The 26,467-nt window shown below is 55.4% G+C and overlaps 2 protein-coding genes across 7 annotated transcripts in view; one reads left to right on the forward strand and one right to left on the reverse strand.

Annotated features, from left to right (window-relative positions):
• Positions 1-21,323, forward strand: part of Lrsam1 (leucine rich repeat and sterile alpha motif containing 1) — a 34,349-nt gene extending 13,026 nt beyond the window's left edge. For 4 of the 5 annotated variants that reach the window (XM_026386530.2, XM_026386531.2, XM_026386535.2 and 1 more), the window contains 16 exons: positions 1,439-1,569; positions 2,887-2,916; positions 3,277-3,399; positions 3,716-3,855; positions 4,712-4,756; positions 7,470-7,540; positions 8,343-8,442; positions 9,736-9,823; positions 10,679-10,753; positions 12,149-12,229; positions 13,567-13,662; positions 16,743-16,841; positions 17,530-17,661; positions 18,640-18,721; positions 19,369-19,514; positions 20,666-21,323. In XM_026386530.2, the coding sequence (XP_026242315.1) occupies positions 1,439-1,569; positions 2,887-2,916; positions 3,277-3,399; positions 3,716-3,855; positions 4,712-4,756; positions 7,470-7,540; positions 8,343-8,442; positions 9,736-9,823; positions 10,679-10,753; positions 12,149-12,229; positions 13,567-13,662; positions 16,743-16,841; positions 17,530-17,661; positions 18,640-18,721; positions 19,369-19,514; positions 20,666-20,791 (1,565 nt within the window). In that variant the 3' untranslated portion in view covers positions 20,792-21,323. The remainder of the gene's footprint in view (positions 1-1,438; positions 1,570-2,886; positions 2,917-3,276; positions 3,400-3,715; positions 3,856-4,711; positions 4,757-7,469; positions 7,541-8,342; positions 8,443-9,735; positions 9,824-10,678; positions 10,754-12,148; positions 12,230-13,566; positions 13,663-16,742; positions 16,842-17,529; positions 17,662-18,639; positions 18,722-19,368; positions 19,515-20,665) is intronic. The other variant, XM_077797998.1, reaches the window with a different exon arrangement.
• A 3,209-nt stretch (positions 21,324-24,532) lies between these two features.
• Niban2 (niban apoptosis regulator 2) overlaps positions 24,533-26,467 on the reverse strand; it is a 47,931-nt gene continuing 45,996 nt past the window's right edge. For both annotated transcript variants that reach the window (XM_026386538.2, XM_026386539.2), the window contains exon 14: positions 24,533-26,448. In XM_026386538.2, the coding sequence (XP_026242323.1) occupies positions 25,853-26,448 (596 nt within the window). In that variant the 3' untranslated portion in view covers positions 24,533-25,852. The remainder of the gene's footprint in view (positions 26,449-26,467) is intronic.

Consider the following 26,467-nt stretch of genomic DNA (forward strand, 5'->3'; position numbering starts at 1 on the left):
GATTCGCTTTTTACAAAGATCACTCAGGCTACAGTGAGAAGGGATTGGGGGGGCAAGAATGAATGGGGGACCAGTGAGGAGCCCATGGAGGTCATCCAGGGGAGAGAGGGTGGTGGGCTGGACTTGGTGGAAGGACAGGGCCGCAGAAGGAGCTAAACCTTGGAATGCCTGGGCTCCCAAGGTGGACATCCCCAGTTGGTCCTGTCACTGTGGGCCTTTCAGAGCACAGCTGAGACTCGCGCATGGGTCGTCCGACATCTGATGACGGTGCCATTGCGGAGCAGTGGGATTGGATGGTCTTTTTAATACCTGAGTGACTCTGGAACAGTTGTGGGGACAGTGAACCCTGGGCTGGGCACAGCTCAGTAGTGAGGGCCTTGCCCGGCAGGTGAGCCCTGGGTTTCATCCCCAGCTCACAAAGAAAGAAGGAAAGAAAAAGAGGAAGAGGGAAAGAGAAAGGAAGAAGGGAAGGAAAGGCAAAGCCTGCTAATCAGGTGGATAAACATCAGAGCTCATTGTTATTTTCATGTCACTTCCTTGGTTATTTGAATATTTGTATGTCTGCCTGTTTTGGTATTTCTTGTCAACTACCTATTTGTGTCCTTCCAAGGGAGGGGATAATTCTGATTACACCAAAATGTGAAATTTGCTTTTCTCAAGCCGAGCACAATGGCACAGCCCTGTAATCCCAGCAACCTGGAAGGCTGAGACAGTAGAATTGCAAGGTGAAGGCCAGCCCCAGCAAGACCCTGACTCAAATAAAAGTAATAAAAAAAGGCTGGAGGTATAGCTCAGTGGTCGAACTCCTCTGAGTTCAAGCCCTAATACTGCAACATAAATAAATAAAAAATAAAAACAATTTTTTTCTATTTTTTTGGTCTCAGATGGACACCAGCATCCAAGTTAAAAAGACCAGGTGTTGCAACCAGAATAGGTGCAATATATATTATAGACCCGTAATACGTAAAGAGCTCCTGGAAATCAGCAAGAAAAAGGCAAGAAATACAATGGAAAATGAGTATAGGATATGACCCCTTTCACATTATACAGAAGGAAGCTATCTATACAGGAGGGCCAGAGAAGGAAGGAGACTTGCCCAAGATCTTGCACACACAGGAAGTTATTAGTAAAGCTGGATTCTGGACCCAGTTTCTTTGCTTCTCTTGGGCTTTTCTACCACTTTGTTCTCACTTGGATTGAGAGGCAGATGACTTGCCCATTTACTCACTCAGCTGACACTAAGCACTTGCCCCATCCCAGGCCTGGGGGCTAGGACTAATGGACAAGGTAGGGGGACCCCATCCAGGGAGAACGAGAGCAGTTTGGACTGAGCCTGGCAGTGTGGGCTGCGGGGGAGGAAGGAGAGAGGAGGGGAGCAAGGGATTTGGGAACAGACAACTTCAGGTCCCCCTGCCAGCTTGTGTCCCATCTCTTGCAGAGTCGGGGCTGGAATATTATCCCCCTTCTCAGTATCTGCTGCCAGTTCTGGAGCAAGATGGAGCTGAGAACTCCCGGGACAGTCCTGATGGGCCCCCAGACCGGTTCTCAAGGGAGGAGGTCAAGTGGCAGGTAAGGCAGGCCTGTCTGGTGGTGCTCACTGCCATGTGCCTGTGTTGGGGCTGCCAGGATGAGGGGGTGATCAGAGCTGAAGCCCCCAGATTCCTCCATTAAACTAGAGCTTCCCTCCATTCAGACCAGCCTTTTTTTTTACAAGGCCTGCGATGGGCTTAGCAACCATCAGCTGCTCAGGGATCTCTATGTTTCCTGAACAAACCACACTCCTCCCTCCATCAGGGCCTTGAGCAAGTGGTTCCTTCTGTCTGGAATTCTCCCCACTCACCAGTTTATTGAGTCCTCTGAGAAGCACCAGCCCAAGTCAGTGTCCTGTTCTGTGTTCTCAAAGCACCCTGTGCATTTCCTTGGCAGCATTTAACACCGTGCTGAATTTAATGAAAGGGGTAAATAATTTTTCTACCATCTTATCTGTCCTTGAGATGGGATCATGTCTGGATTGCTCCTTGTTGTCTTTCAACAAATTCTTCCTGACCACATACCACATGCCCCCCACCATGCCCTAGGTGTAGTGAAGGAGGCTGATGGGCACATAGGCCAGCACCAGTGACAGGTGGCCCTGCAGGTTGCTCAGTAAGGACTTGCACTGCAGCCTGGGGGCACCTGCTCCTGGAGCAGCAGAAACTGTCTCCACCGTCTGCTTCCACAGCCCGGGCTCACAGACAGTTTGCTCTGCTGGCTGTGGTGGAGGACAGCACTGCAGGAAAGGGGAGCACAGCTGCCGGGGTTTGGCTTCACAGCTTCCAGTGATGCTTTGGTTGATTTCTGGTTGCCAGATGCCACCCTTCCCTGTCTCCACTGTGATGTAAATGCATTTGCAATTTTATATTTTTCGGACAGTTCAGTGAAAGTTGGAGAGGGAAGAGATGACCATCTAGGAAACTTGTGCTAATCTGTACTTTGAGAAAGTATTTACAATATACATCCCATGCTCCAGGGCTCACTGATGTTGTCACCTGTTGGTGGACGCTGGTGTGGTTTAGTTTTCACTCTTCAACGATCCTGTAGGAACCTGTACATGTTCCTTCTGCATTTGCAAGTGCTTAGGTGGCCAGACAGGAGCTCTAGGTGCCACACACAGCCACGGGAAGTGTGTACCTTGTTTCATGGTCTTCTTTTGGAGCACCAGGCCTGCTCAGCGCTGCCTGCCCAGAGCTGTCTTGGCACCTCCCGGGCAGCCCCCCACCCATTTTGATGCAGCAGTCGGGTAGGCCAGGGTCCGCATGAGGCCAGGCCACTGGGGAGATTCTGGTACATGTGCTGTTGAACACCCTAGCTGGGCCCTTCTCCTGACCTCTGTCTCTTCTCCCCCAGAACAGGTTCTCTGACTATGAGAAGAGGAAGGTAAGAAGATGCCTCTTTTCCTCTTCTCTCATCTGTTCACTAAAAATCTCAACTCCTGAGATATTTGAAGAAAGAGCTTATTCCTGGCTCTGATTCAAGGCTGAAGATGTGCTCTCCTCTCACGTGCATTGTCTCACTGCATCCTCGTGCCTCCTCCAGTGGTGGCAGAGTATCCACTTGACAGATGAGACAGAAGCTCAGAGTGGAAGGCCAGACAGGTTCTAGACCACCAGGCCCCAGTGGACAGCTGGGTTGCTCAGCACTGACCAACAGCCCATGCTACTTAGCACTGCCCCTGCTGCTGTGTCCTGGTGCCCACGGAGCCCATGCTGGCAGTCACCAGCATCTTTACTCCTGCAGGAACAGAAGATGCTGGAGAAGCTGGAGTTTGAGCGGCGCCTGGACCTCGGGCAGCGAGAGCATGCCCAGTTGCTTCAGCAGAGCAGCTGTCAGAAGGATGAGATCCTCCAGACAGTCAAGGAGGTGTGAGCAGCCCAGGCATCAGACTGTTGTCCCCAGCCAGTGGCCTTCTGACACAGGCCAAGGCCCCCCTGAGGTGGGAGGGCAGGGCGATTAAGCTCTCACATCTGCCCCGGTACCTGAAAGAGAAGGCCCTGACCCATCACCCAGGCCTCCTCAGGCACAAATGGGCACTCTAAGGTCCAGCAAGAGGGGAACCCCAAGTTCACACAGAGTAGACAGGCACAGTGGGGCAGGAAACCCAGTCTCCTAACTCCAGTCAGAGCTGTTCCATGGCACATCAGGGCTTCGCTCAGGACCTCTGCCTCCCGCCCCACAGGAGCAGTCTCGGCTAGAGCAGGGCCTGAGTGAGCGCCAGCGCTACCTGGACGCAGAGCGGCAGCGTCTGCAGGAGCAGCTAAAGCAGACAGAGCAGAGCATCGCAAATCGCATCCAGAAACTCCTGCAGGAGAACCAGAGGTCAGTCCTGGCCCTGCCTCTGGCCTAGAGCCCTTCTCTGCAGGATGCCCTTCAAGGTCCCAGAGTGGAGGTCCAGTCCTCCCCACGGTCTGCACTCCTGCCCACGTGCTCCTGCTAGGGGCTTCAATCCCCATCAACACACAGAAAAAGGAACCTTACCAAACATGTCGAGGTCTGAGTCCTTGTCATGGGACTTACACTGACTGGACCTATGGCCGTGGCAAGTGTTTCCCTGCTGGCCCCAGGTTTCCCCTCTGTAAAATGAGTGGCTCTTAGCAAGGTAGTCGAGATCTCACCTGCTCCAGGATTTTGAGTTCCAAGGAGCCTTTTGCCTGAGGGCTTCACCCTGTAGTGAGATTTAGCTGAACAAATTCTGTCCTAGGTAGGAGCTCCTAAGAGCAGGTCTCTGTGGGGCTGGGGAGAAGGGGGACAGGTAGAGATTTCAAGAAGCTTGAGAATGTCTAGTTAGAGGGGAGATTGCAGGAAGAGTCCAGAAGCAGGCTTTCGCCTGTTTCCTGTCCCTCCGGTCTTCCTCTTCCTCATCCTGCTGCGCCTGGTGCCCCCTCACCTGTCAGTTACCAAGCGCCTGAGTCCAGAAAGTGACCGCTTTTGGGAGCTCACTTCATGCTTATTTTCTCATTTACTTTTTACAAACAGCCCAGGAAGTTTTTCACCTGTTTTCACAAGTGAGGACATCTGGGGCCTGGAGTGGCTTTACTGGCCTGGACACAGAGCTCCCAGGTGGCAGGGCTCAGAGGCAGGCACTGAGGCCCCTAGCATGGCCCGCGCAGTGAGGTGGGGCAGCGCTGCGGGAAAGGGCTGGTGACTGCAGGGACCACTCTGGTTTTCTTCACAGGCAAAAGAAAAGTGCGGAGATCTTAAAGTCTCTGGAAAACGAAAGGTAAGCGTCCTTCCAGGGAGTGGAGCTCTAGGGAGGAATGTCTTTGTGAATCTCCAGGAGATTGTCCCAGAAAGTTTTCTTAAAGCTATAAAGAGATTCAGCTTGTTAGGATCAAATTAAACAGAATTGCCATGCCAGGAGTGGCAGGACCCACCTGCAGTTCCAGCAATTGGGAGGCTGAGGCAGGAGAATCACAAATCCAAGGCCAGCCTTGGCAACTTAGTGAGACCCGGTCTCAAAATAAAAAATAAAAAGGCCTAGAAATGTGACTCAGTGGTAGAGTGCTTGCCTCACATGTGCAAAGCTCTGGGTTCAATCCATAGTACTGTCAAAATAAATAACTAGATCAAAAAATAAATTATCACTACTTTCAAGTTCTTTAAAAAATTTAGAGACATGAATAGGATGGATACATAATGAATATTTCCAATATAAAAAAAGAACAAATCTACATTTATGGAAAGAAAAAGAAATAAAATACGTTTGTCCCTTTGTATCTGAGGGGGATTGGTTCCAGGACCATCTGCAGATACCAAAGCCCACTGATGTTCAAAGTCCCTTATGTAAAATGGCAAAGTATATGCGTATAACCTACACACCTCCTCCTGTACACTTCATATTTAGATGACTTATAATGTCTAATACAATGTCAATGCTGTTTAAATAGCTCTTATCTCTATTATTTAGGAAATAATGACAAGGAAAAATATGTACCTGTTCAGTACAGAGGCAGGTTTTTTCCAAACATTGTTGATCCACAGTAAATTGAATCCACAGACGTGGAACCCATGTATATATATGGAGGGCCAATTGTGTTCTTCACTAGGGAGAACAGTCATGTTGCTAAGTAGAAAAGTGGGAGGCTGTATTTAAAGAGGAATATACCAGTTATCATTTTAAAAAGACACTCTGACCAAGAGTGATTGTACATGCCTATAATCCCAGTGAGCTGGGAGGCTGAGAAAGAAGGATCACAAGTTCAAGGCTCACCTCAGCAAGTTAGCATGGTCCTAAGCAACTTAGCAAGACCTTGTCTCAAAATAAAAAATAAAGAGGGCTGGGGATGTGGTAGAGCACCTCTTGGTTCAATTCCTAGAACCAAAAAAAAAAAAAAAAAAAGACACTCTGCACATATCTGTGTGCAGAAAGCATGTGGACCCATTCCCATGGTTACTACTTAATTTTTTTTGAGTCATGGGACTTACATGTAGTGGCCTTCATTTTCTTCTCTGTGTTTTCTGAGCTGACTGTATTGGGGCACACCACTTTTGTAATTAGAAAAGATGATAGAGAGGAAGGACCAACTCCATCCTCCACCCCTCCCTGAGATGTCAATTCTGATCCCTCCTGGTTCTCTCGGGTCCTGCAATAGCAGCGAGGACTCTGAGCTGTCCTTGGAGGAGCCCTATCTTGCCCAGTCAGTCCAGACTTCTAGGCCCCCACTGCCTGGAAAGGCCTTCTGCAGGGTGCTTCCTGGGGCTACAGTAGCCACCCCCATGCTGCCAACCTCAACTGTGGGGCTGGGGAGCTGGGCCGGTCCAAGCCAAGCAGTGTTGTGGCCAGTGGCATCATCTATTTGGCCCACACTGACCAAGAACCCCTGGTTCTGGGTGGTGCTGGGCCCAGAGTACAGCCCTCTACCAGATGCCACCTTCTCTTGAGCTGTCTATGGCCCTGGACAGCAGACAGAGCTGCTCAACCTATCATGCCCTTGTGACTAAGTCCCAGCGGCAGGGAATAGGAAAGGATATTGATTTTTCCAAGCCACTCCTGCTAGTTGGGCATATGAAAAAGCACAGCAGGCATGTGTGCATGCATGTCACCTTGTTCATTTTCACTTGCTATATCATGGATGAATTTCCATGTCAAATCTGGTAATTTGTAATTGCTGAAGAATGTTCTATTGTGCGATTAAATCATAATTTATTTAATTAGCCCTCTGCCCACAAACCTTTAAGTTGCTTCCAGTTTTTTATAATTTCAAAAATTATGATGGTGAACAGACTCTCAGTGTACCCTTAGGTATTTATGTGACTTTTTTTTTCTTTTGTTCTAGAGATTGAACCCAGAGCTTTGCATGATTTAGGCAATCACTCTATCACTGAGCTAGTGCCCCAGAACTTTTATTTTATTTTGAGACAGGATCTCACTAAATCACCCAGGCTGGCCTTGAACTTGTGATCCTCCTACTCAGGCTTCCAAGTAGTCGGGATTATAGACAGGCACCATGGCACCAAGCTTTATATGATCATCTTTTTAGTGAAATATGCAAATGACATTTAGATGGGTGCCAGCACACCTTCCCAAACATGTAGCCGGTTTGTGCTCTGAGCAGTGCACAGACGTGCCCATTTCTCCACCATCGTTGCCTCTAGCAGCAGCTCCTGGTTTTCTTAATCTCAACCAACCTGACAGGTGAATAGGTCTGGCCTTCTTTGCCAGTGATGTTAAGCGTCTTCCCAGTTTGCTGGTTACTTGTAGTGAAGCACTGGCCCATTTTTCTAAAGGGATGTTCACCCTTTTACACAGGTGCTCTAGCTACAGGGCTGGAGTTAACAGGCCCCACAGGAGGAGGTGGTGATGTGGGCATTCAGGGAGCTCATCTGGGTTGGCTCTTCAGGGCAGGCTTCCTGGAAGAGGTGGTGCTCTTCTGGTGGGATTCCCTGTTGGAAAAATTGTTTGCCAAGTGAATGGATGGCTTTTTTCCCCCTAGAATAAGAATGGAACAGTTGATGTCCATAACTCAGGAGGAGACAGAGAACCTGCGACAACGTGAGATCGCCGGTGAGTTCCGAGATGGGGAAGGTGAGGGCCTAGAGAAGAGCATTTGGCCGCCTGGGCCAGTGGGTGGGCAGCCCTCTCTGGCAGTCATGTGTGGAGAGCACTGAGTGTCAGCCCTCAAGAAAGGCAGGCAAGTCCAGCTCATGGAGATGGGGCTGTGGGTCCAGGCTAGGCTTGGATTCAGAGTCTCAGCTTGGATAGCAGCTGTGACCTTGGGGGCATTACTGGTCCCTAACTTTTCTTTTTTTTTTTTTAATATTTATTTATTTTTTAGTTATTGGCGGACACAGCATCTTTGTTGGTATGTGGTGCTGGAGGATCGAACCTGGGCCGCACGCATGCCAGGCGAGCGCGCTACTGCTTGAGCCACATCCCCAGCCCAGTCCCTAACTTTTCTAAGCCTCAATTTTATTATCTATAATATGGGAAAATGCTATGACCTGGCAATCTCATAGGGTCATTAGGAGAGCCAGATGGGATCACACCTGGACCCAATGAGCCTTCCACAGGGCTGGCTTCCCTGTTTTTGAGAACCAGCCAAAAATAAATAAATAAATAAATAAATAAATAGAAAGAAACTTCTTTTCTTGAGGGTACTGGGGATGGACCAGGGTCTCAGGCATGCTAGGCAAATGCTCTACCACAGAGCTACACCCCCAGCCCTGAGAGAAACAATTTTTATAGTGACTATCAGGCACATCAGTAGGTGGTGCCTCAAGTCCTGTCCTCTTGCAGCTTCATTCCTACCGGTGTCCCCAAGGGTAGCTACCCTCCCTCAGCACACCCCTTACCCCTCTGTCCACAGCCGCCATGCAGCAGATGCTGACTGAGAGCTGTAAGAACCGGCTCATCCAGATGGCCTACGAGTCTCAGAGGCAGAGCCTGGTCCAGCAGGCCTGTTCCAGGTAAGGGGAGGAAGAGCATTCCCAGGCCAGGGCCTCGGGGGAGCTGGTGCAGGGCCCAGGACACAGCAGAGAGCTGGGCACTGGATCCCCTGCCCTGGGCTGCCCCAGCTTTGGCCATGCTGTCCAGCACAAGTGGTGACCGGCCTTCCTGACTTTTATAGCTGGACCCCATGATTCAGGGTTGGGCGGTGATACAGGAATAACAGTCACACCCATTTCTTATGCACTGTCCCTGTGCCAAGCCAGAGGCTCAGTGACTGATGGCATTAGCTTATCTGTGAGGGACTGTATTTTTATTAGTCCCATTTTACAGTCAAAGCTCAGGTTCCAAGAGACTAATGCAGGGAACAAGCCAGCAGGTGGCAGGCCAGGACTGGAGGCTGGCAGCAGGCAGCACGCGCTCTGGACTGGGCTGGCCTAGGGCTCATGGGACGTGCTGGAGGGGGAGAGTGATGGGGCTGTCTGTGTTGCTGGTCCCTCTGGGTCTGGGTCACCAAGCTCACCATAGCCCTGTGGGCTTGTCAAAGGTTCCAAAGGTGCCCGGGTGAGAAGAGCTCAGAGGGTGCTCAGCAGCCCCTGCTGCCCTGACTCACTCACCACCCTCCTCGGCCTTGCCTGTGCCAACCATCCCTGTGTCCCTGCAGATGCAGGAACCTCCCTCCTTTCTGGATGTGTGACATGGTTCGGGAGTACAAGATTCCTCCTACCTGAGGAGTCTTGGTCCCTTCCTGAAAATTTATCATCAGAAATTCCTAGTAGCTACTCGCAGATTGGTTAGAGGATTTGATGAGCATACAGTCCCCCACTTCAGGGTCTAATCAATAACTCAAAACCAAGACTGCATGGAGGCCAGGGCGTATGTGCGGTTGCAGGTTTTGTGCCAGAATCACCAGCCATGTTCCGGGGAGCTGAGAGCAGATGGCCAGGGCAACAGTGTCCAGGAAGGATGCTTTCCCTGTGGAGTGGCCTGCTGGGAGGTTGGAAGCTCTCTACCTGTAGGAGTGGTTGGGCAGAGCCCAGGTGTCCATTGCAGGGGCATCATGGAGGGGACTGCTTGACTGGAGGGGTGAGAGGACCTGGGAGATTCTCTGCCAGCTCCTGGCTCCAGCACCTCCCTTCTGGGACCATGCAGTTTGGACAAACTGTGTGTGCCCAGCCAGGGGCATGGCCCCAGCAGGGACTCCATGGGTATTGGTCTGTGAATGAATGGTATCTCATCTCCTCCAAGGTGTGTGCACATAATAGGTACTCAGGAAATGTTCAGAGTTAACAAATGTGCTGTCTTTCTGGCAGCATGGCCGAAATGGATGAGCGGTTCCAGCAGATCCTGTCATGGCAGCAGATGGATCAGAACAAAGCCATCAGCCAGATCCTGCAGGAGGTGAGCCCTGGCTTGGGGCATGAGGGCAGAGGTGACAGGGATGCCCAGGTCCCCTAAGCCGGACAGTGTGTAATACAGGAGACTCTGTGACCTTGGAGATGTCCAGAGGGCAGGGAGAGGCCTCTGGAACATGGTCTTCTGGTCACCGAATCTAAAGAAGCACCCCCTCCCTGGGGCACCTCCCCCGTCCCCCACCATCCTGTATACTGGGCTCATCCTAAGGCCTCATAGGGTGAGAGGTAATGGTGTCCATGGAGCCCTCAGGACAGCGTGGTGAGACCCGCCCCCTTCACTCTCCCAGCTACTGCAGTTCCCCTCCTTAGCTGGGCCCAGAGCAGACGGAGCACCACCCACCCACCACCGTGGGCCCTGCGGTCTGCAGTATTTCCCTGTAGCCCGCGCTCTCCCTTCCCCTCCAGGCCACCTTCCCTTCCCCCTTTCTCTCTAACCCAGTCTCTTCGTTTTCCTAATAGCGTGACCTGATGTTTGTGAGACAGGGCTGAGGAGGGTCTTGTTCCCAGGGCAGACATCTGCCTCTGGTTAAGGAGGGGCTCAGGAGCTCAGCAGACTTGGCTCGTCCCCACGGCCCGGCCACAGAGGCTCGCAGGCCAGCCACTGCTGTAGAAATCGGTGCAAGGTGCAGGAAGAGCACAGAGCAGGGTACCAGCCCATGGGAAGCCCTTAACGTTAGGATTTTAAAAACTTGGATGAAAAGGTGAATGTGTATTTCAGTCTCTCCCTGAGAAATGTAGAAATCATGTGCCCAGGAACTGTATGCAGATTTACTCCCCGGATGGCCCTGGGAGAGCAGCACCACCGCTGTGCTAAGCAGCCCCAGCGCCATCTGTTTTGCAGAGCGCCATGCAGAAGGCTGCCTTTGAGGCCCTCCAGGTGAAGAAGGACCTGATGCACCGGCAGATCAGGAACCAGGTGGGTGCTGGCGGGCACTCCATCCTAGACCTGCCCTCAGCTTTCAGAGCCACCTGGAGGCTGCTGAGCAGGGCTGCAGGTCACAGGACGAGGTGTGAGGCCCCCACTTGCAGGCTCACAAGAGGCCTGTGCCTGGGGCCCTCCTCTTCCTCGCAGACCCGCCAGCACAGGCAGACTGACAGCAGCTCAGGGCTCCCCTAGGAAGACTGGATTTCCCAGCCGGGGGATTCGGTGGGTCACCAGGAGCCTCGAGCTGGGGAGAGGCCTGGGCCTGGCAGGAGGGGACTGTACTCCCACCCAGGCTCTGCTCTGCTCTGCAGAGTGGCCCTGGGCAAGCCCAGGGCTGTGGCTCTGTGGCATGCTCTGGAATGGGGCTGGGCTGGAGGAGGAGCTTGCAGGCCATGGGACGCTCATCACATCCTGTTCAGCACACTCGAACCTCACCTTTCTGCATGGTTTATTTTTCTTTCTATTTCTTTCCTCTTTGGCCAAAACCAACCTAACCTTTTTAATTTCCCTATTTAATTTCAACCCCACATTGCCGGAAATGAAGCTCATTCCTCTGACCAGGGGTTAGTGGGGTCAGAGGGTCATAGGCACAGGGTAAAGCCACTACTGTGGGACCTGACCCCAGACGTGCTCAGTGTAGGTGGGTGGCTGTGACCCCCCAGGCCAGCTCTTCAGCTTGGAGCAGGCATCCCAGGGAAAGTGCTCTCACTTACCTGCTTTGTTCCTTGGGCAAGTTACGTAACCTTCTGAGCCTCAATTTTTTCTTGTCTGTAAAATGGAGACATAATATATCCGAACAAGCAGAGAACAACTAATTAAATGATGCAGAGAGGGACAGGGATGTGGCTCAGTGGGAGAGGGCTCGCCTCACCGCTATTGGGCCCTGGGTTCTATCCCCAGCTCTGCAAAAAGAAAAAAAAAATGAATGATGCAGATAAAGCACAGCAGGCTTGCACTCAGTGGATGCTCCATGGTCAGCTGCCACCGTTAGTTCTTCCTTCCCTTCTGAGGCCCTCTGCCATGGGGAAGAAGCAAGAAAGTCTGCTCAGGGGACTGTGCGTCTGTTCCTACTCTCCCCGGCTCTGAAGGAAGCCCTTCTTTATCCCACACTTCTTTACTGGGTGTCGGCTCTGCAGTAGGCCTTGTGCTGGACTCCTGGACTCAGACAGCATGTCCATGTAACAAGGCAGCAGAGCTGTGGCAAGCGGATCCTGTTTGCCCTCCGTGCTGTTGGTGAGATTCCAAGGCCCTCAGGTCCCCTTCTTCCAGAGCCCCCAGCCTCCCCTAGAAGGGTTTCTGAGGCCCCATCTGGCCATCAGAGGTCGGCAACGTAAAATAGAACCACGGTTAACGCAAATAAAACCCCCTGTCTCGTCTTCTGTCTAGATTAGGTTAATAGAAACTGAGTTATTGCAGCTGACACAGCTGGAGTTAAAGAGGAAATCCCTGGACACAGAGGCACTGCAGGTACGTAGGGATCCCTGCCTACCATCCTCCCTCCCCAGCCCAGCCAGGCTCCCAGCGCTCCCTCCCGGCTGGCCCGTGGCCACTGCTCATCAGCACAGGGGAGTGGGACCAAGCCCCAGCCCCAGGAGGTCCAGCTCGGGCCAGGCCAGTGGGGCTGGTGCTAGGCAGGAGGGTCAGAGGAAGGAGGGCTTCATCGCCGCCGCTCTGCGTTTCCTTTACTGGGAGAGGGTGTGTCCTTAAGCCATGCTTCTGGGCCACTGGTCCCACTCCCTGGGCCTCTGCAGAAGGGACTTTTTGGTGTCCCATGGATGTCTGGAGAAGATGACCAGCTATTTCTGTGCCATTGTCTGTAGGCAGCATCTGTGTGTGCCAACCTGGGTGTCCTGTCACTCAGGCGAGAGGGCAGCGGGGGGGGGGGGGGCGGACAGCAGTCTGGACTGGACAGCTGGGACCTGCCGTGTGGCTTGGCATGTGGAGAGGAGGGCTGTGCTTTCCCCTCTCTGGACCCCAGACTCCCCAGGTGCTCACTAAGGGGCTGGAGGGGTGGCCTGTGAGGATATGTGCCCATGCCGGCTCCCAGACAGAGCCTGCATCTGTCATTGTCCCCGTCGTACTCAGTGGAGGGCTCACAGTGAGGATGCTGGGACCTGGAGTCCTGCCCTCAGCCCTGTCCAGAGGTACGGTGTGACCTTGGGCACGTCACTGCCCACCCTGGGCCTCCCTTTCTACCCACCCCAAGGTGGAAGCAGTCACTCAGGGCCAGTCTCTGTCACTGGCCATCAGAGAAGGGTGAGGCAGAGAAGGCCCTTTGTGAGCTTCAGAGATGAGGGGCTGGGGTCACTCAGGAACTGTCCCACCACGCTTGGCGGTGCCCTTGTCCCTGCTGGAGGGGCCCCCACTGCCAGGGCTCCCCTGGGGCTCCCAGGGGTAAGAGGACGAGTGGCAGGGACACGACACGGCTCCGGTTTGCATGTGCCTCCACGTGGCAGCCTTCCTCACGTGGCGTTCCCCGCCCACCCTCCCCGCCCTGCTTCTGCCCGTGCTCTGTGGTCAGCGAGGCCGGTGGCCCGTCATTTTTTGTTGGATGTTTCTTCCCACTCATCGCCATCAGTCACTGGGGTCCCATGCCTGGCTGAAGCTCAGGAGGGGAGACGGGGGATTGGGAGGAAGGGGACTGGGACGCAGGGCAGAGGGGCCTCTTGGCTGTGTCCCCAACTCACCGAGAGGCATCGGGCAGAGCCTCAAACTGAGCTGAGAACGAGTGACAACAGTGCAGCGCACCCGGCCCTGGCACTGGGCACTCGCTTGGGCAGCTCAGGGGCCGACTTGTGTTGCAGGAAGTGGTCTCGGGGCAGCGCCGGGCACTGAGCTCCCTGCTGCAGCAGCTGCTCAAAGAGAAGAAGCAACGGGAGGAGGAGCTCCGCGAGATCCTGGTATGTGCTTGGCCTCAGTCCAGCAGGGGTCTTCTCCCACCTACGGTGTCCTCTCCCACTCATGGCTGTCCTCCCCCACACACAGTGTCCTCCCCCACACATGGCTGTCCTCCCACACACGGTGTCCTCTCCCACACATGGTGTCCTCCCCCACTCATGGCTGTCCTCCCCTACCCATGGCTGTCCTCCCCTACCCATGGCTGTCCTCCACACACAGTGTCCTCTCCCACACATGGCTGTCCTCCCACACACAGTGTCCTCCCCCATTCATGGCTGTCCTCCCCCACACACGGTGTCCTCTCCCACTCATGGCTGTCCTCCCCCACACACACAGTGTCCTCCCCCATTCATGGCTGTCCTCCCCCACACACGGTGTCCTCTCCCACTCATGGCTGTCCTCCCCCACACACACGGTGTCCTCTCCCACACATGGCTGTCCTCCCCCACACACGGTGTCCTCCCCCACACACGGTGTCCTCTCCCACTCATGGATGTCCTCCCCCACACACAGTGTCCTCCCCCACACATGGCTGTCCTCTCCCACATGTGAGCTGCGTCTCTAAACACTCTCATTGCTCGGGTAAAGGCCCCCGTAGAAGGAAGGCGGGAAGGACAGAGGAGCAGCCTTCTGGTGCCTGGATGTGGACTCCAGCTCCTGACGCACATTTCTAGGGGCCCATGTTGGGGCCGCGTGTACCTGAGTCCCAGCTCCTTGGGAGGCTGAGATGAGAGGCTCGCTTGAACCTAGGAGCTGACCGGTCTGGGCTGTGTAGAGACCCCTTCTCAAAATGACCAGCCGGGGCTGGGGCGGGGGCTCCGCGGCAAGGCCCTGGGTTCGATCCTCAGCACCACACGGAAATAAATAAGTGAAGATATCGTGTCCAAATACAACTAAAAATATAAAAAACAAAATACCCAGCCTGCCTTCACGTCATTCAAGTACCCACTGCGTTCCGTTCGCGGCTGCACTGGGACAAGCTGTCATTTGATCAGGCTTCTATTAACCAGTTTTTTAGTCTTTGTCAACAATGGTCTCTGAGTGTCTTTGTAGCTAAGGACTTTTTTCTAAAGTAACATCTTTATATGTATTTTTTTTACTTGTAATAACTTTATTTTATTTATTTTTATGTGGTGCTGAGGACCGAACCCAGTGCCTCCTGCAGGCTAGGTGAGCGCTCTGCCATGGAGCCCCAGCCCCAGCCCTGTAGCTAAGGCTTTGGGGACAGCATGAGGATGGCCTCCGGGAGAGGACACCCCACATCCAGGGCGGGTGGCTGAATAAGCTTTGGGCAGGAGGCCAGACCCTCTGCACAGATGGCTTTGATTCTGAGGCCTGTCGGGGTGGCGGGGCCCACAGTGGCTATCTCCTGCAGACCCCGTGGGCACCTGGGCAGTGAGGACAGAAGCCAGGCCCACCAGCTGGGACTGAAAAAGACCCAGTTTTGCCGAGTCACTGAGAAAGCACCAGCTCCATTCTGGGCCCCGCCTGTGCAGATCGGGAAGAGTGAGACCGTCTCCTTCCAGAGCCCAGCAAAAGCCCAGCAAAAGCCCAGGTGGCGTGTTTGTGCCAATCAGACGCAGCCTGCTGCTTGTGAGGCCTCACCACCACCGCCCACACCGTGTGCATGTATGACAGGTGGCCCGGCAGCGTGCAGTGCCAGCCATATGCTGTGGCCTGGTGCTTCTGTTCTCGCAGCCCTGGGGCCTCTCCAGGGAGGGGGCAGCACCACCCAGCAGAGCACTCAGGGCCACAGGTGTAGGATGGAGGTACGCCCTCAGCCAGGGAGGGCCGGGGACAGCTTGGCAAGGCCCAGGAAGGCCTGCCCGGGACATGAGGCCCAAGTGTGTGGGGAGAGGCCCGTGTGGAGCCACTCCCAAGGGTGGCTGCAGCCTCCAGGCCCTGAGCGCAGGGGATCCCTGTCCGGCGGGGCTTCAGCTTCCTTCCTGTGAAGTAGAATCTTCCAGCGCACAGTGCTCTAGAAAGGCCACGGCTGGGGCTGTCCCTGTGGAGGGCATTGGTGTGACTCACTGCTCCTCACCTAGAGCAGCGCTGGCCCAGAACAGCACTGATGATGGGTATCACAAGGCACCGGGAGGGCACCGCCCCTGGCACGTTCCTGAGTCTTCAGACTTGCCCCACGGCGAAGCCCTCCTCAGAAACTGGAGTGTCCTAAGGAGCCTGTGCCCTGCCTGGTGCCCGGGCAGTCTGGGCTCTCTGGGGACAGAGAGGGCTGCATAGGCCTGCTCTCCCACCAGCAGATAAGAGGGCATCTCTCCAGAGGCAGTGGCAGAGTGTGGGACCAGGTGGCAGGGGGCTCAGGCGCAGGTGTGAGGCATCAAGCATCTGTCACCTTCCTTCTCCAGAATCATCCCTGGCCACAGCTGGGAAAGGCAAGGCTTCCAGCCTTCTTGGTTTCAGTGGGTTAAATGGTGGGACAAGTGATGGGACAGCCCTTTGTGAACTACCAGGTGCCACCATCTGCCCAGAGGAACGCAGTTCACAACTGTCATTGTCATTACACGTTTTTTTTTTTTTTTTTTTTTTTTTTTTTTTTTTTAAAAGGAAATCTTATGGACATAAATGATTTAGAGATCTAATAGTTTTCTTTTTTTTTTTTATTTTTTATTTTTTTAAGAGAGAGTGAGAGGAGAGAGAGAGAGAGAGAAGAGAGAATTTTTTTAATATTTATTTTTTTTTAGTTCTCGGCGGACACAACATCTTTGTTGGTATGTGGCGCTGAGGATCGAACCCGGGCCACACGCATGCCAGGCGAGCGCGCTACCGCTGAGCCACATCTCCAGCCCACACGTTTTTTTTTTCTTCTTCTTCTTCCTCCTCCTCACCTCCATCCCCACCCCTGCTCCTTCTTTTTCCAGTACTGGGAATTGAGCCCAGGGGTGCTCCACCACTGAGCCACATCCCAGCCCTTTTTGTATTTTGAGATGGGGTCTCCTTAAGTTGCCCAGACTGGCCTCAAACTTGTGATCCTCCTGCCTTGGCCTCCCAAGTTGCTGAGATTACAGGCAGGGGCCACGACGCCTGGTTTGTAACTAACATTGACTGTTTCCATTCTTGGCAGACGGAGTTAGAAGCCAAAAGTGAGACCAAGCAGGAAAATTACTGGCTCATCCAGTATCAGCGACTTCTGAACCAGAAGCCCTTGTCCTTGAAGCTGCAGGTAAGAACACCTAGCAGGGATCCTCCCAGAGGAGCCGCAGAGCCTCAGCCCTGCCCTGGTGCTGGTCACTCCAGTTTAATTCAGTTCATTTTTCTGGTGACCCTCGTGTGCCAGGACCCTTTAGAAACAGAAATGAGAGTGAGAGTCTGTTCACTCTGGAGAGGGAGAAAACAGGGTGCCCGACACCGTCCTGCAGGCGAGACCACGAGCCCCGCAGGGGCAGGACAGACCGAGGTCTCTCCCTCCTCTCTCCTCTCCCTCCTCTCTCTCACGCGCACAGGCGCACACACACTTTTTCATATTTATTTTTTAGTTGTAGTTGGACACAATACCTTTATTTACTTATTTTTATGTGGTGCTGAGGATCGAACCAGGGCCTCGCACGTGCTGGGCGAGCGCTCCACTGCTGAGCCCCAGCCCCGCACACTTTTTAAATACATAATAAAATACATAATAAAAGCCCGGTACCCACGGTTTTGGCAGCTGGGACGGACAGCTCTCCCGCCCACGCGCAGAGCCGCCCCATCGCCCCAGGCTCCGTGGTGTCCTGTGTGCGGTGAACCCTGGTGTATTTTAACAGTTCCACTGCAGTGGACATTTAAGTCGCTCACTACCTCAAGTTGACAGACGGAGTGGCTCTCCCTCTCTCCATGTGGGCACCCTGGCCTTGCTCGGGTGTGTCTTGCAGGAGGAAGGCATGGAGCGCCAGCTGGTGGCCCTGCTGGTGCAGCTCTCTGCCGAGCACTACCTGCCCATCTTCGCCCACCACCGCATCTCACTGGACATGCTGAGCCGCATGAGCCCTGGGGACCTGGCCAAGGTGGGTGCAGCGGCCCCTGAGGAGGTCAGAGGCCAGGGCTGATTGCTTTTCATTCAGTGTGGTAGGGCCAGTCATGCTTAAAGGGCCCAGGGCTTCCTTGTGTCCAGATGACCTCATGCCTACCCCATCTGTCCCCAGCCACCTATGTGTGCTCTGTAGTGTCAACACATGTCCTTGGGGGTGGTCTGGTCCAGCCCCTACCCTGCCCCTTGGCTTCACAGCCATGGCCACAGCACTGCCTGAGCCCCAGCCAAGTTCTGGGTGTGAGTCAAGCTCTGTATGTCCAGTTAGCCCACGTGCTGCTTAAAATAGAATGACCCCATGGCTGCTGCCGCCTTCCTAGTGGACGCTTGCATTTCCCAGGCAAGGCTCTGATAGTCTGCAGATCCGAATTTGATGACTCGCTCTCCTGGCAGCCCCTGAGACAGGTGCCACCGTCCTCGGCAACTTCAGATGGGGAAACTGAGCCCCCTGAGCAAGCTTAGGGCTTGACCTCAGGTGGTCTGGCCCCGAGTCCCTGCTCTCTTCCACTCTGTGTCCTGTCTCTCCTGCAGACAGAGGACGAGATGGCACTGAAGGGTCCTGGGCCCAGGGACTGTGTGGCCAGGCACAGCTGCCTCTCTGCAGCTTGGCTCAACTGTGGCTTCTCTCCCTGTCACCTGGTTATGCAAGTGACATCGTTGGTGTGATCCCTAGCACTGGACAGTATTTGATGAGCTGTAGCTGTTACTAGTCTTGGTGTCCTTTGGGGCCACAGTTTCTCCCCCTGCCACACTGATCAGTGCCCCTAGACCTGAGCCAGTCACCTTCACAGTTGTCTGGGCACTGCCTGATGCTGACCCCGAGCCTGGTCTGCCACATTCCAACCAAAGGTACCAGAGGCTCCCTGTGGGCCGGGGCCTCGCAGGCAGCTCCCCCCAGCAGAGCAGGCTCCTGCTCAGCCCCAGTCACAGTCTGCTCTTTTCTGAACTGCCGCAGATTGGCGTCTCAGAAGCTGGCCTGCAGCATGAGATCCTACAGAGAGTCCAGGAGCTGCTGGCCAAGGCCAGGATACAGCCAGGTACTGACCCCAGGGCCTTCTCCAGGGCTTCTCCTAACAGAGCCCCAACCGTATGAGTGGCTGGCTGATTGGCCCTGGCAGGGGCTGGCTCGGAGCAGAGTGAGCAGCTGGAAGCTCTGCTGGTTTGAGGGTGGGGGGAAGAGCAGAGAAGCAGCTTTGGGGGCCTCTCGTCTGCTTCCTGCTCCTCCCGTCTCCTGATGGGCAGCAGCCCATGCTGTCTCCTGGGCAGCCTGGTAGTTCAAAGCTCAGCCCCTAACCAAGGGCCTCTGTTCTGCGCTCCACCACAAGGTGGCACTGTGGCTCCCAGCAAGCGGTGTTCCCTCTGAGCCTCAGATTTCTCATCTCTGCTGCAGAGTGGCTGAGTTAGGATGAGTGGCCCTGTTAAGCACGGTGGCCATGCCTGGTATCGTCATGAGGTAGCCAGGCAGAAACTCACTCCTGTTTCACAGATGGGGAAACAGGGGACGAGGCTTAGAGAGGAGGAATAAGAGGGCATGGTGGGGAGCCCATCCCCAGCTCAGAGATCACAACAGCCCCAGCTCACCCCAGGTCACACACTTGTGGGCAGCCAGGGCCAGGGGCACCCCTAGGGGTTGGGAGCACCTGGGATGACCCCCTGGCTCAGCCTGTCCCTCTGGTCTCCCCAGAGCTGGAACCACCCAAGGGAGAGGTCCTCGGGGCCCTGGAGTCCCCCACACACCCCCAGGAGCCTCCTGAGCCAGTGAGACCATCAGCGCCCCCTGCTGAGCTGCAGCCGCAGGCCTCCGAGTGTGTTGTGTGCCTGGAACGCGAGGTGAGTCTGGGGCCACCAGGCAGAGCCACCAGGGTGCCGGACCGACCTAGCCTCCCACTGCCCCATGCCCACAGCCGTCCTCCTCCGCCCCCCCAGACCTGTGCGTCATTTCCCAACAGTTTCCTGTGGTTACAGAAGTATACTGTATTCATTAGACATTTTGGAAACTAAAAGGAAACAAAAATGACCCATGGTCCCGTGACCAAAATATGAGTAATGCTAACAGGATTTTCTGAACATTTTTCTTTTTTTTTTTTCATAAGAAGGTTTTTTTCCCCAACTCAATAAATATATTAGGGAATTCTCCCAGGTCATGAAATATCAACAACAGGATTTTCCCTGCCAAGTCTCTTTAAAAATCACCTTTTAAAAATTGTTGCAGAATTAACACTTTCTTCGGAAATGTTAAACAAGTGTATAAACTATCAATTCTCACTTGCCGCCACCAGGGGATGCTGCTTATAAAAGCAGCTGTGTTAGCAGTGTGACAGTCCCCTGGTCATTAATGTAGCCAGGGAGTGGCATGGTGCAAATGGACCACTGCTCTCTGGCCCAGTTCAACATTGCAGATGGCAGACGGCTGTGAAGGCTTTGGAGCACAGCCGTGGCCATCTCCTAAGGGTGTGTTCCGAGCAAGAAGTACTAGGGCAGAGCCTGGGACAGGCACAGCACTCTTGCTCACGGACCAGAGCCCGCCTGGGCAAGCACACGCACCGCGAAGACTACAAACACGGGCGGGAGCTCAGTGGTGGTGCGTTTGCCTGGCACAGGCTGGGCTCCCTCCCACCACTGAAAAGAACCGCCAGGGACCTCAGTGCCCAGGAGCGGGGGCTGGTTAAGCAAGCCATGGTCCTGCAGAGGGCCCCACACAGCTGCCACACGACAGAGGCCAAGAAACTTTATTTAAGGAAAGGGGTGGGGGTGGGTTCTGGGCTTTCACATGTTATTTACAAAACAGAGAAGTAGACACAAAACTGCAAACATAACAACTGGGTTTTTGTGAACTGTGGCATTTATCTCTATGATATTTGAATGACTTATGGTGACCATGGCACTAGATATTTAAGGTTAGGTCCCAGGGGCTGGGACTCAGTGGCGTCCATCCCAGAGAACCCAGCAGGGCCCCACCCTCACAGCCGCTCTTCCCTCAGGCCCAGATGGTCTTCCTCACCTGTGGCCACGTCTGCTGCTGCCAGCAGTGCTGCCAGCCGCTGCGCACCTGCCCACTGTGCCGCCAGGAGATTACCCAGCGCCTCCGGATCTACCACAGCAGCTGAGGGGCCCTCGGCACCGCCTCCGCCACCACAGGCCCAGGGTGCCCTTCACTCCTGCGCCACCCACGCTGGGGTGAGCCCCCTCCTGGGCTTCTCCCCATCACCTGTGAGCCCCCAGCCATGAGACCCCTGTGGGTCGGGCCAGGTGGAGGCACTCCCGACCCATGGCAGAGCTAGTCCAAATGCTGAAGAGGGGGCATGCATGGCTCTACTGGGGACCAGCCCTGGTGGCACGGGTCCAGGGAGTGGACAGGTGGCTGTGCCACCACCTGGCCTAGGGAATGAGCACCCTGGCCAAGTTGAAAATCTCCACCTCCCGGCCATCCGCCTGTGGGATTGCCATTCTCACCTGTGGGACGTGCCAGCTGTCCTGGCCTGGAGTGGGGATGTCCTGGGGAGGGGTGAGCCTTGCAGGCCTGTGTCGCGGGCCTCCCCTCTGCTGCTCCCTGTGCATGCCCCACCCACGCTGCACATCTGTAGCTCCTCACCCGCGCAGCTCCACCCAAAGCAGGAACATCAATAAACCTATCCGTGAGCCCTGGCCCATGTCACCCGTGGACCTCCTGGGAGCCCAGAAGGGGAGGGGACTGGGTCAGGAGAAGAGCAGCTCAACCAGGGAACGAGTCCAGGGGCGGGTGCACCTCAGTTGAAAGGGAGAAGGGCCCTGCTGCGTGGGGGGCGGGGAGCCAGAGCCGGGCAGCAGCAGCACCTCTCCATGATCGGGACGCTCAGTGGGTGGGTCGTGTTGGGGTAACGCGCACTGGTGTCACCCCAGACAAGGGAGCAGAGGCTGAGGGTGATGCCGGACATGTGACTGGGACCTGGTGGAGCTGGGTTTGAGCACAGGCATCCTGACTCCCAAACCTGCACCATTGTGCTGGAAACCTGAGAGCCGTGCGCCCTTGGACCCGAGGCAGAGGTGCACCTTTATTATGTGTTTCCTGGCAGATTTTTTGAGCCAAGGGCCACCGTTGCTTTGAGGTGCTCAGGGCACCTGGGCCTCACCCAGCGAGCCTGGCCGGCTTCAGGCCTGCTTCTTCCGCTGCATCCAGTGTGGACGGTGCCGGGCACTGCCGGCTTCAGCTGGTGGCCACCAGGGGGCGCTGAGTGCTCGCCTGAGGTCCAGCACCAGAGAGGGCTGGGGAGGAGCCGGGCCTGGGTGGCGGCAAGAGCCCCGCACCTCCTGGCCTCCGTTTCTCTGCCTCACCGGGACCATCCGTCCCGCAGTGCTGGACAGGACAGAGTAAACGACTTCACCATGGGAGTCCTGCTCTCCAAGGACTCTGAGAGCTGGGTGCTTCTTCCCTGTCTTCTCCTGGGGACTTCTGATGACGCCCCCCCCCCCAGGCTCCTGGCTTCAGCTTGGTCCAGAGGAGACCGAGGCTGGAGGCCCGAGGCCGAGGCAGCCGCCCACTTTCTGGAGACATGGCTTTTTTTCCTTTGCAGTACGGGCCTGAGCCCAGGGCTCTACCACTGAGCTACGCCCCCCCCCACAGCCCTTCTTCTTTTTTATGCTGAGGCAAGGTCTAAGTTGCCCAGAGGAGCCTCAGACTTGTAACCTGGAGGACGTGTTTGTGGCTCCCTAATCTTCACGAGGGCCAGAGAACAGGTGTTCTGCCCCTCTTCTGGCCCAGGAGCTTGAGCTCAGTTAGAAACTTGCAAGGAACCAGTGACACACAGCTGAGCCCTGGCCTTTGACCCTGTGGCCCTATGTGCATCCCAGCCCTGGTGACTGAGAGAGGGTGGGGCCTAAGCCCCAGGCCACCAGGCCAGGCTGACCAGGGAGCCAACATCCCCCATGGCACCCATCGGGACACGGTTTTGGTCTTTTACTTTTTCTGTTCTTTTTAGTGACATATGACCGTGGAGTGTCTTGTCACCTATTGCACACCCATGGAGCTCCACTTCCCTTTCTTGTGTCTGTACATGCTGAGGCGTTACGCTGGTCGTGTATCCATACAGGGACGAAGGAAAGTGACGTCCGATTCATTCTACTGCCTTTCCCATTCCCATCTCCTCTCCCTCCTCCCACTCCCCTATCCAATCTGGTGAACCTCCATTCCCCCCCACCCCACTATTGTGGTTCAGCATCTGCATGTCAGAGAGAACACTTGGCCTTTGGTTTTGGGGGATTGGCATGATAGTCTCCAGTTCCATCCATTTACTGGCAAATGCCATAATTTCACCCTTCTTTACAGCTGAGTAGTATTCCTTTGTGTATATGTACCACATGTTCTTTATCCATTCATCTGTTGAAGGGCACCTAGGTTGGTTTCATAACTTAGCTATTGTGAAATGAGCTGCTGTAGACATTGATGTGGCCGCATCACTATAGTAGGCTGATTTTAAGTCTTTTGGGTAAATGCAGAGGAGTGGTATAATTGGGTCAAGTGGTGGTTCCGTTCCAAGTTTTCTGAGGACTCTCCATGCTCTTTCCAGAGTGGCTGCACCAGCTTGCAGTCCCCCTGGCAGTGTACGGGTGTGCCTTATCCCCACTTCCTCGCAACGCTAATTGTGACTTGTATGCTTGATGATTGCCATGGTGACTGGAGTGCGATGAAATGTCAGTGTAGTTTTAATTTGCATTTCTGTAATTGCTAGTGATATTGAACATTTTTTTATATTTGTTGACCGATCATATTTCTTCTTCGGTGTAGTGTCTGTGCAGTTCCTTTGTTGACCAGGATTATTTGTGGGGTTTTTTGGAGTTAAGTTTTTTGAGTCTTTTTTAAATTATTTTTTAGTTGTAGTTGGACACAACACCCTCATTTCACTCATTTATTTTATGTGGTGCTGAGGATAGACCCCAGGGTCCCACACATGTTCTTCATACATCCTGGGGATTGGTGCTGTCGGAGGTGCGGGTGGCAGGATTTTCTGCCCTTCTGTAGGCTCTCTCTTCATGTTCTTGTTTCCTTTGCTGGGAAGGAACTCTCGTTGGATACCGTCCCATTTATCGAGTCTTGATTTGACTTCTGGAGGAATTTGGTTCCTACGCCAACATGACAAGTGGCTTTTCCTCCTGGTGGGACAGGGTCTGATGCTGGTCGCCTGCGGTGAGGGTGGGTCCAGTCTCACCTTGTGCCTGTGGATTTCCAGACTCCCAGCACGTCGGTGGAAGAGCTCTTTTCTCCACTGCACGTTTCTGGCGCCTTTGCCAAAGGGACATGCTTTGCCCACAGAGGAAGCACCCCACCCTGCCGGCTGCAGAGGGCCTGGGTGTCCCTGTGCTGCCCTGAGTCTCCTGGCCCCCGATGTGAAGTCCGCAGCCTACAGAAGTGTCCCTCAAACACTGGCACGTGGTCAGGTCTTGAAGAGGTGGTGTGGCCGTTTGCGTCCAGCATGAGCCTGGGCCAGTCCCTAGGGTGGACACCTCGGGCCCTGACTGGCCTCAACACATCTGCCATCCCTCTGGGCCTTACTGTCAGCCAGTGCTGCTGAGCAGCACCCTGCACAGGTCTGGCTGAGGAAGCCACCTGAGTTGCCATGAGGACAGTCCCCTAGGATAGGAGCTCCATGAGCTGGACAGGTGTTCTCTCTGAGCCTCAGTTTCCTCCTCTATCAATGGGAGGCTACTGGAACACAGACCAGAGACCTGCTGGTACTTGGTGAAGTGACGAGCCCAGAAGCTGAGACACAGAGGCCCAGCCCCAGCCCCAGCCCCAAGGAGACTCCTAGACACAGGCCCTGGAGCCAGGTCCCCCCTCCCACGCCCCACACCAGCAACACACAGGGAAGTGGCTTTAAATAAAGCGTTTATTGATTAGCGAAGCTTAAAACAGTTTGCATAGGATCTTTGATACCATATCTGGGAACCATGATCGAAACCCCCAAGGCACTAGGAGAGATCGGAAGAGGTTAGTGACGTGACCAAGATTAGAGCTGGGGACTGGGGGTCCCTGAGCACCTGTGAGCGCCATCCTGGGGGTCTCAGGCCCCTGCCCTGGGAAGTACGTCCAGGGCATGGAGGCTGCAGGGCTGGGACACACGACCACCCAGGGGCGCGGCAGAGATAGTTCCTGCCCAACCCACCCTCCCCTCACAGTGACAGGGGAGACCCTGGGGACGGACTTGCCCCTCACACCAGGAATAGATGGAAGGGACAAGGGCTAAGCCCACAGTGATTCACAGGGACACTGCGGGAGAGGCCTGGGGATGAGGACGAGGCCGAGCTCCGACTCCAGATCCGGGGGTTCTCGGGAGCCCTCCCTCTGTTCCTGGGAGCCCCTTCCAGCTCCGGTGGGCACAATCCAGCCCCTGGGCCCTGCCTCTGAGTGAGTGGGGACACCAGGGAGCAGGAAGGAGCGGGCTGGCCTGGGAGACATGGGGAGCTAGAGCCCCCCACTCTGACTCCAGCAGCCCTCACTTTGCCATCCCGGCTTCTTGCTCAGGTGACTGTGACCTCTTCCCGAGGCCACCTACTTCCTCCCCTCGGGACACTTCCCCTCCACACACCAGCACATTCTAGGCCTTTCTCCTCCACCCAGGCCCCTAGCCCCTCTCCCCTGAGAAGCCCGACACCTCCCCCTCCTCCAGCACCCCGCCTGCTCAGGCCTGAAGAGCCCCCTCCGCCTCCCTCAGTGCAGCCCGTGCCAGGTCTGCATCACCCTGGGACTAGCCTCTGGGGCCCGGCAGGGAGGCTGAGGAGGGGACAGGACAAGAGGCAGGGCCTCAGTGCTCCGCCTCCCCCCACCACCCAGTGCCACAGGCCAGGTGCCATGCAGGGCCATTCACCAGCTTCCCAGGCTCCGTGGCGCAGCACCCGACACTCGGTCCCCCTCTCCCGAGGAGGACGGCAAGAGCAGGAGGGTGGGCAGAGGGGCTCCCAGAGTGTCCAGCCCCCAGCACAGAAGAAATCCTCGAAACCAGAACTTGCGTCTGAGATCAGCCCGCAGGGAGAAGGCAGGGAGAAGGGACTGAACCCAGAAAAGTGACTCAGGTGGGCCCCACCCCACGGTGCCACGCCACCTGCCCCGCCTCCACCACAGGGCACAGATGGGGTGCCCTGCCCAGCGCCTCAGAGGGAGGGGCCAGGTGCCGTGTCCAGCAGAAGGGGCGACCAGCCTAGAACTCCGTCTGCATCCCCAGACCGTCCTCGGTGGTGGTGTGGATGCGGGGGCAGCCGCTGGGGCTGGACACCTGCTCCCCTGTTTCCTGGTCACTGGGCTTGGGGGGCTCAAGGTCCACAGCCTTTCCAGGTGGGAGATGCTGAGCAGGTGAGGCGGGTGGCGAGGAGGCCCTGGGAGCCGCCGTGGGCTGGGGACTCTCCTGGGCAGGGTCTCCATTGAGCAGGGAACTTTCTGGTGGAGGGCTCTCAGCTCGCAGATCCTGGGACAGCAGGCTACGGACCTCGGTGACACTGTCCGGGGACGCAGGTGACGGCGGCTCAGAGCCAGCCTGGAAAGGCAGCCCTGTGTCCTCGTCCTGGACCACGGACATCACCTGCTTGGCACGCCGTCGCTTTTCCGAGAGGGTGGCTGCTTCCGGAGAGCCAGGGCTGCAGCTGCCCTCGCCCCTGTCACCACCACTGTCGCCGTACTCCTCCCCCCAGTCGATGGGCGCGCCCTCGGCCAGCAGGTGCAGGTTGGGGTCACTGTTGTGCATGACCATGCTGTCCCGGTACAGGTTGTGCTTCCGCTGCACCGCGGCCTCCTTCACAGCTAGGGGACACAAGGGGAG

The sequence above is a fragment of the Urocitellus parryii genome, chromosome 4 (genome assembly GCF_045843805.1).
Source record: "Urocitellus parryii isolate mUroPar1 chromosome 4, mUroPar1.hap1, whole genome shotgun sequence".
In the NCBI taxonomy this organism is placed as follows: domain Eukaryota; kingdom Metazoa; phylum Chordata; class Mammalia; order Rodentia; family Sciuridae; genus Urocitellus; species Urocitellus parryii.